This window comes from Paramormyrops kingsleyae, chromosome 18, assembly GCF_048594095.1.
Source record: "Paramormyrops kingsleyae isolate MSU_618 chromosome 18, PKINGS_0.4, whole genome shotgun sequence".
In the NCBI taxonomy this organism is placed as follows: Eukaryota; Metazoa; Chordata; class Actinopteri; order Osteoglossiformes; family Mormyridae; genus Paramormyrops; species Paramormyrops kingsleyae.
The window spans coordinates 7,519,541-7,528,842 of NC_132814.1; the positions used below are offsets into that span (position 1 = coordinate 7,519,541).

The window sequence follows — 9,302 nt, forward strand, 5'->3', positions numbered from 1 at the left end:
CATTTCTGATTTCCCCCCTAAGGACTTCATACTGTTTGGATTTGGATATCATTGAGATGCTAACCCTGAGAAGGATCATTCCGGAGTGTGGAGTCTAAGGCAGCACAGAGATAAACCTTGGTTGGGATGCCAGTCTGATGAGGGGCACAGACTCTCACACATCATCTTAAATCATGGGCAATTCAAAAGTGCCAACTATGTTGTCTAAATGTTTTTGAGGTGGAAGAAGAGAGCAGGGGTGCCCAACTCGAGTCCCGGAGGGCCGGAGCCCTGCACATTTTTGAGTTTCCCCTCATTTAACACACCTGATTCAACACCTTGTGCTAATTACCACACAGCTCTTGAGCTGAATCATTTATGGTGGAACAGGGAAAGAACTAAGGTACACAGGGCTCCGGCCCTCCAGGACTGGAGTTGGGCACCCCTGACCTAAGGGAATACACCGCCCACAGCCAGGTGAGATTCAAACCCTCAATCGTGGAGGAGTGGAGCTACCTACAGGGTACCCATGCTCCGAACATACAATGAGAAAAACAAATAGTTTAAAATAAAAAAAACAGCAGATTTTTTTTTCACACACAAAATGAGGACTCTGTAGACGCAGTGATGACTTCAAGCACAATTATATTGCACCTTATTTAAAAAATAACTGCAAAACACACACACACACACACACTTGACTGTTAGCACAGAGCAGCAATATATGCAGTGACCATTTTTGAAGCAAACCAGTAATTTTTATAAATTACCATTAATGGGCACCCCTAAAGCTGCATACATTAATCTGTAGGTTGACTGTCTCAACTAATCTTATTTAATCATAGGTTAGCTACAGCTGTGCAGAACACACACATGTAATATGACCTGAACAATACATGTACTGTACCACATATTTAGTATACAGTCTGCAAACAAGTTTATGAGGCACTCAGAGAAATTGTTCTTCTTACAACATTGCAATTGAGGAGAAGATTATGTCATGAACAGACACTGACCTGCTGATCTCCCATCTATGGAAACTAACAGGCAGTAAAACAAGATTTTTGGTGACAGCTGAGAGGTGAGCAGGTCAGGTAACAACATTAGGTCATTACTCACAAGTTACAAGTGCCCAGTTACTAAGGTACACATGTAACTGACAAATACAATGGGTTCAATAAAGCTTTCCCACTCAAAATTACCATTCAGTATTTTGTTAGTTGGAACAGTCTAGCCCAGTGTATCCCAACCCAGTCCCTGGGGACCCCCACATTTTTGCTTCCTCACAGCTCCCTACCAGACAGTCCAAATTTCTGTTCCCTCTCAGTCCCAGCAAAAACTTGGACTGTCTGGGGGTTCCTGAGGACCGCTTTGAGAAACATAGGTCAAGCTCTGGAAAACAATTGTAATCTGTTACATTTTACTGTGTAAATAATTACAATAGAAAAAAACACTGTCAAAAACCTCAGACAACACATCACCCGGAAACCTGGGAGAAAATATCATATTAACAAGGTTCTTTTCATAATCATGTCATTTTTTTAACAATGATGTACAAATTATGAAAATATATATATTTAATAGTGTCAACTCTCCTCAAAAACCTTCTCAATAGCAATCCTCCTTGAACATTTGCTTAAGTGTTGAATTGAATTTGCACATGAGCCCAATTTCCCTGATTATGAAACTGATAAAAATCCAGGGTCTACATTTTCTTATCTGTTATTGATTGGTAAAGTTTGGTATCTAAGGCAACAGAAATTGTTAAGCAATATAACCCTGGCTGCTGGATAGAAGATTGAGGGTAATTCTTCCTCTCTACCAATAGTGGTAACTGCATGAAATTCCTGGTATAACAACATATTAAAGCACTTGCCTTATTTCATACGTTTTAGCCACCAAACTTCCTGCTAAGCTAATTACCAGGCTTTTCAAAAAAGATGCATAGATTGCTTCGGCCGGAAACAGATAAGGTTGTTTTGTGTGCACACAATAACCAGAACATTATTGTTAACAGATTACCAGTAACTTGTGAATATTTACAGCATGTCTAGCATTTCCATGTATTCGCCCTTTAGAGGTTCAAAACATCTAAGCAGTTTAAAATTCACGTCCCAACAAGTTGTGCCAATAATATGTCTATTTTGAAGCAGACAAATGTGATATTTACTCACAAGATATTACGGACCCAGTCCAGCCAAAATTATGCTTTTTTCTTCATTTATATGTTTTTGCACAACACTAGACAAATAACTCCGCAAGTTCATTAGATGTGAAAAATGCTAGTTCATTCAAATGCTATGAAAACATGGACCCTTCTGTTTTCTAGGCTGTTCTGCAGGTCCTATCTTACCATTAGAACACATTCTTTGTTTTCACTGACCAGTGACGACTTGTGTTCCCGTACTGTTAATGAATTCATCTGTGCTGCATTCATGAATGCACTGTCATACCCTGAAATACCGAGGAGATAAGAACATACAGAGGAACTTAAGCTTACAGAAAAGTAGTTTTTAATTGTTCATTTACGGGTTTGACTTTAAAAATAACACGCAACACGGAGCTGGTGAGTTGTTACCTAGAGATGATGTAAAACTGTTAAAGTGACTAAGTATTTGGTGTTAAAACGACTAATTTACTCAACATACCAGACCGTTAGGTGCATACGAGTGCCCCTTTGATCTAACTGATTTCCTGCAGCTCATTTCCTTTGATCATGGTGACAGTGGAGAGCAGATCGGTGATAGAGACAAGGATCACTTTTTTAGCCATCGCGCTCTGATCAGTGTCACATACCCAGTGATCACCATAAATACCTAAAAGCGGGTGTAAAAATGTACTAGGAACACTCAAAATAAATTAGTAGGTAAGTGAGAAGCATCTTTTATTGCCAGCAAATCTTTTCCAGTGCCATTTATGGTCTGTCATTTGCCAGCCCAGTACCAAAACCTTTGTTTCCCATGGAATAAAATATCAGCTTCAGTGCCTTAACTTCTCAAGCACAGCCGAGAATTAAAAAAAAAAGTAAAACCTTGATAAAATAAAGTGACAAATGTGCGTACGCACGTGCCCATGAGATATTTGACCAGGTAGCTTAATTTCCTCCAGCTGTGATACAAAACCACAACAGAGCAAATGACCCTTCAACACAAAACCCAGAAACAAAACATGACCAGGACTGCCACCAGGAAGGCAACAAATACACAAAAATAGTTGTTTCATTTCCTAAAAATGAGCTTATGCTAGGGGCACAAGACTTCCAAGTTTAAAAAAAATGACAAGAGTGAGCAAAATAAAATAAAACAGCTGTAACTGTCAACCTTAAAAATACATGACACTGTTTATAAAAGCCGTAAAGGACAGTCGCCATATTTAACAGGTCTGTGGTTGACGACAAACGGTATGGCTACAGCGTGGTCGACACGTGTACAGAATTAGCTCAGGAATTAGGGTGCTACGGAAGAAGTGCCTGAAATCCTGACTGAATAATGCTGCCAGCAGCCATATGGGGGCTGGAATCTGTTCCGCATTTTATGAAGAAGTCATGGGCAGGACGTCCTTTACCACCATGTTATCTTGAACTCGTAGATGGGCCTTTTGCAATAGTAGTGGTTGATGAGGTGCTTATCGCACACCCCGATGCACTGCTGGTCCGCGGTTATGCCACGCTCGGCTAGGTCGCTCACGATGCAGTGAAGCAGGTCATACACGTCCGCCACCGCCTCCCACGGCCCGAAAGACACGTCTACCTCGCAGTGGTGCTCGAAGATCTTGGCCTCGCTCTCCGAGCGCTCGAAGCGCAGCGAGTTGAAGAGCGGCCTCTCGTACGGGGTGACGGGCATCTCCTCTTTGTAGACGCAGATCTTCAGCTTGGCGAAGCGTGCCTTCTTCTGCATGGCCCGCACCTTGGCGATCTCCACAATCTGCTCCAGGTTCTCTGCAGACGGGATACAGACGGGCTGAGGCTCAGTGAAACCAGGGCTCCTCGTGTCATCATACTTTAAAGACTCTGTGGAATACAATCTATTCGCAAGAATCAGGGCAAAAAGGTGCTGCGATCAAGGCAACAAAACCTACAGGGAGACTCTGACAAATGTAGACAACTAGGTTCAGAACACCTCACCTTTGTAGTACGGAAGTAGGTCAAGGAAAGCTTGTCGGACTTTCTCTCCTGTGAGAGGCTGAGTGTCCTCCAAACTGTCCAGCAAGGGTCCAATGGCATAGTACTGCGCCTCCTTGTGGACAGCCCGCACACGGTCACGCTGCGGAAGCTCCCCCTCTCGAAGGAAGTTCAAGATATCCCTACAGACAGCCCCAAACATGGTCATTTGCAAAATCCCCCCAAAACACAACATTGTAGAAAGGATATTCGCAGTAGCTCTTTAAAATTATGATCAGCAAAATAAGAGTGAAACAAGTTTATGAATTGGCCCCCAAACAACCTCCAATCACTTTTTAAAGTTAACCTTTTTTTTTCCAAACTGACAATAGACAGGTAGTATCTTTAATTTGTTAATAATTAACTTTATCTGTAATTTGTTCCATTCATCTTCCAATCACCTAACCAGTACAGGGTTGACAGGTGTGCTGGAATGTACTGTAAGCACTTCTGGACACTGTGTCCCATCCAGATCCTCGGGGACCCCCCTCTGGGGGTCCCCAAGGACCAAAACACAGCCATAGCACGCAAGGCAGGGGCAAACCCTGAGCAGGACACCAGTCCATCTGGGCACACATCACACACTATAGGCAATACCACTTAGCCTAACTGTCTCTAGGAGCAAACCAACATAACAGAGGGGGAATGTGCAAATCCTACACACACAGGTAGGGGACGGGATTTGAACCCCAAACACTGGAGGCAACACTGCTACACACCATGCCACTATGTTAACCTCATTAAATTTACAAAACTATTAATTAGCTTTAGTCAATCTTACCCAGGACTCACCCAAAATAAGCTCCATCCCTGTCGATGAAAAAGCGCCCCTCGGCATCGCGGGGGATGTGGTGCCGGCCGCTGAACATGGCCGCCAGCATGGTGTCCTCATAGCGCCGGAGGGTGGACAGTCGTGTGGTGAAGTAGGTGCCGCCCACATTCAAGGGGATGACTTCTGGGAACTGGGGACAACAGGGTCCGATAAACAGCATCATACCAACTGGAAAGGAAGAGCTGCTTGTCTTTACTGTGAAGCTAAACAACTTGTATTTCAATTATCGGCCATTTGGGAAAAGCCAGAGATTTAATAATAATAATAATAACTCACGGAAAGGATTGTGTTTACAGATTACTAGTCTCCTAACAAACACAAGTAAACTACCCATCTCTCCAACCAACCATTTTGCATCCTATGCAGGATCAGCAACTAAACAGCAACTAAATACGTGGATCTTATTCACGGATTTTCTTTTTGTTTCAGCCTTCTATAAGGAATGTTTTCCTTTTATTGTGAAGTAATCGTTTTCATCTGCATCTGAGGAATTACAAAACTGAAACACAAATGAAATCATGCCTTATTATAACGAACACCAGGTAAAGCAAGTTTCCCTGTTACAGTAAGTGGCATCATTTCAGCACTGATAGGGGAAAAAAGTTCTTGAAGGTACCTTTCAGGTGAAATCGACACCCTGTAACAAGAATTAAACCACAAATAAAATCCAAGCATTTAGAATAGATTCCGTGAGAAGTTCACAAAGACTGAAATGAATGAAAGTACAATATCAGGAAAAGAAACTGGCAGCCTATTATCTAACAAACATCCATGTAAAACAAAGAACAATTCCTTTGTATCACATCAGTGGCTGATTGCTAGCAAACACAAATGAAAGCATGCAAAAATCCTTAACATAAAATACTCTTTGGAGGTTTGGATATGCTCTGAAGTGTACAGAATATGAAAAGTGATTTTTGGTTTAAATTGTGTCTGTGCAGGATCTAAAGTCTTAGCACAGCTAATTTGTTCAACAGAAAACTTCTTGTTGAAGTCCATCCAATGGCAAGAGTTTAATTCACGTGATGCTCAGGGAAGTAGGACTATATCGTCAAATCGTCAAACAACAAATGCATTCAAACACCCCCTATGACTAATTTCCAGTCTCGGAATGTTATGGGAAGGTAAATCCGACTTACATAATTGTAACTTATGTAAGGGTCTGCGGAACGGTTCACTTATATCAGTGAAGAAATGCTTGTATGTCAAGTACATACAGCATGTTAATTTTTTTGTAAAATGCACGCAGGTACCATTGTGTATACAACTCAGAGCATAGGCAAATCACGTGTGATTTGGTTGATCTGTTTCTCGCCCTTTTACCAACAGTTAATAGGGAGTTTGCTTGATTACATGCACGATGTCGAAGGGCTGGCCCGAGAACCTCAGCCAGGCTTTCCGCTGCTGCCTTCCCCAAACGCGATTAAAGAAGGTTAATCCCAAAGAAGGCCACGCTTTGACATGCGCGTGATGTGAGCCAATTAGGACACAACGCCATTCGTCTTGGTGAAATAGTGAACCAATCAGATTCAAGCAAGCCGGAGGAAGAGGACATGAGTAATTCATCTGTTGCCAATGGAGACAAATCCATAGACCGAGGGGGTTGAGAAACGTGGGAAAACGGAGTTAAGACATCGGTAAATAGGCGAGCCTTTACAAATAAAGTTCCCAGGGGATATATTGTAACACTGAAGCACAGTAAAGCTTATACTTGTCCACGCATACAAATTCTACGCCGATCCTACTGCTAACAGAGCACGTAAACAGTATGAACAACAACATCCGCCCTGCTCTGTCTACTCACCTCCTGGGAAGCGTTACATGCACGAAGAGGCTTGCTATGGTTTAGGTTTGGGATGGAGACCGATGGCTTCCGGAAATCATCCTCGGCGGAACCCGAACTCGACATCGCATCGATCGGTTCGTCAGTCTCACATTGGGCGGAAAATACCACCATCACTCCGGGCTGTTGGACAGCTCGCCTGTCCTGTGCAAACCTCCTTACCCAAGAAGCAGGCGTAGGGACCGGGCTGCTGGTATTAGAGGAAATGGGTCTCTCTCCGTTAGAACTGTCGCCGGAACCATGCTGCTGCATGCACACACACACACTAGGACCGCTAATCACAGCCAGATAAATTAAATCCGAATGTAATGCAAAATGAATTCCACGTCGCAAGACTGACAGAACAACCGACACCGAAGTAGGGGTGGGACTTTACGGCTGCTGAAGTGGACACTTTCCTAGTGTCGCTCGGTACAGTAGCGCATCTGCTCGGCTGTTGCCGGAGCCCCGTGTCTCGGTGAAATACGGCAGCCGGCGCAGATCTCCGATAAGCCCAGAAGCTGTGCGCCCAACACATCTGTAGATGTCGACATCTCACTACTTTCATCGTTTTTACCCCTCCGTGTTTATTTATTGTCATTTTATTTTTTGAGTATTTTCAGACGAGCACTTCTTAGGCAATCATTTTATTTAAGGGGATACAATATAGGCTAATGTATGATCGCTACGTCTAGTGGTTAATTATTAAGGGAGAACTCTAAACTGTTATGGTCCAACTTTTTTAAATTTCCATATATTGATTAAACATAAAATGATGTCTTCACTTGCCATGTTCTAGTTGTTCAGCTTAATAATATTGATCATAAAGTCTCATCCTAACGATGGCGTGAAACGTTGATATTTTTCTCGGTATGCAATTAGTCCATGCTGCCGAATCTTCTTGTTCAAAGAACTTTAGTGTACACGTGTAAATGAGTGCATTGTGTTCGCATTTGTTATACTGTACATAATTACTAGAAATACCACATATAACACAAACACATACACACAAAGCTGAAACCCTAACTAAAATTGAAGTAAGGTTCCATTTGCCATTAAAAACTGCATTCAGGAATTCACTGCAATTTTTTTTTTATCACTTTATGTACTTCATAATGAGTCATACTGTTTGTCTGTTCTAATACAAATCTGTTATTGAGAAAAATAAGATAATGTTTGAAATTCCCAAGGTATTTTTCCTTGCCGGTAATATCTCTGTCTACATAAATACAAAAAAAAAAAAAAACAGTGACATGTATATTTTGTAGTTCTGCAAATAACTGAAACCTACCCTCACTCTCATCCAGCTCATTTGATGAATTTGACATATTGACGAGGTCAGAGGTCACCTGCCTAGTATTTTTCATTAATGATTATTTTGTTAGTTGATAGTTTGATAGTTTTGGCTCATTGTGTAGCGCTGCTGCTTCATACTTCCAGGGTTGAGGGTTTGATCCCCATGTCTGTCTGGTTTTTGTGGAGTTTATGTTCTTCCCAGAATGCATTGGTTTCTTGGTAGAACATCTACTTAGTGTAGCTTGTGTATCTAAACTGCCCCTGTAGCATTGCAAGTGTGTGCCAGCCTGGGGGTGCCCTGGCCTTCTGCCCCTTGCTGCCAGGGACAAGCTTAAAGCCCCCAGTAACAACCCTGATCAGAAAAAGTGGTTAGCTATGTGAGTTTACCCAGATACTGTGTAATCTGGTTTTCTTCACTGGTTTGTGTTTGCACAGACTGTCCCTGATTTATGGGTGGGATCCATTCAGACAGACAGGTCTGATCGCATGGATTTTTAGGATTAAGAATGAGACTGGAAGATGCGTGAGACTGTGCCGGTTGCTCTGCCATACAATACAGTACTTTCCCGTGGGAATTATCATATGGCGCACAGCGTACGCTAGGTAGCGTAGCACTGTTGGGCGTACAGCTGCATGAAATTTATTTTTACATACAATCGCTTAATTTAAAAAAAATTTTTTTAATAAACTTCAGTCGTAAGTTGCATAGGTTGTAAGTTGGGGACCGTCTGTAATTTTTAAGGCCTTGTCCCTGTCTGTGTTCCGTCTGCTTATGGTAAATAAAGCCCTGAATTTACTGGACTTTGCGGCCTTGCATGTCAATCGAGGTCATGTTTCTGGCTTCCAGTACCTAACCTGCCACAACCTAAACTATTGCAGTTAGGATCAGTCCCAGCCCTAAGGTGGGTGGCCACCCTGTGTCATTAGCTTGTAATGTATTTGCTCCTGTGCTGCGTTTGCTTGTTCGGTGGTTGCTCTGGTTTAGATTTATGTGATATGTTAGTCCCTGTGTTACTTCATAATTTAGTTCTTGTTTTTTTTTTTACCTGTTTAGACCCCTCGTGTTCTCTTTTGTTTTCTTGTCTTGTCCAGTCTTTCAAAAAACCTGTTCTGGAGAGCCGCTATGTGAATCGTCCTTTTACCATGCCTCGCTACCCTGACATTTTCAAGAATCAGGTAAATCATTAATCAGAGACAGTAAGATATGCTAGAGG

General features: G+C 42.2%; 1 protein-coding gene across 3 annotated transcripts; it reads right to left on the reverse strand.

The window, feature by feature from the left end:
- Nucleotides 1-607: 607 nt before the first annotated feature.
- On the reverse strand, nt 608-7,307 carry kctd7 (potassium channel tetramerization domain containing 7). Of its 3 annotated transcripts, none has more exons than XM_023819402.2 (4): nt 6,775-7,307; nt 4,931-5,100; nt 4,103-4,281; nt 608-3,916 (listed from the first exon to the last, which is right to left on the reverse strand). In XM_023819402.2, exons 1-4 carry the CDS (start codon nt 7,063-7,065, stop codon nt 3,540-3,542), a joined length of 1,017 nt encoding a protein of 338 aa, XP_023675170.1. In that variant the 5' UTR covers nt 7,066-7,307; the 3' UTR covers nt 608-3,539. The 3 variants fall into 3 exon arrangements, with proteins under 3 accessions (XP_023675170.1, XP_023675173.1, XP_023675172.1); XM_023819405.2 differs by having other exon boundaries at nt 6,976-7,306; XM_023819404.2 differs by lacking the exon at nt 6,775-7,307 and adding an exon at nt 6,324-6,761.
- Between the last annotated feature and the right edge of the window lie 1,995 nt (nt 7,308-9,302).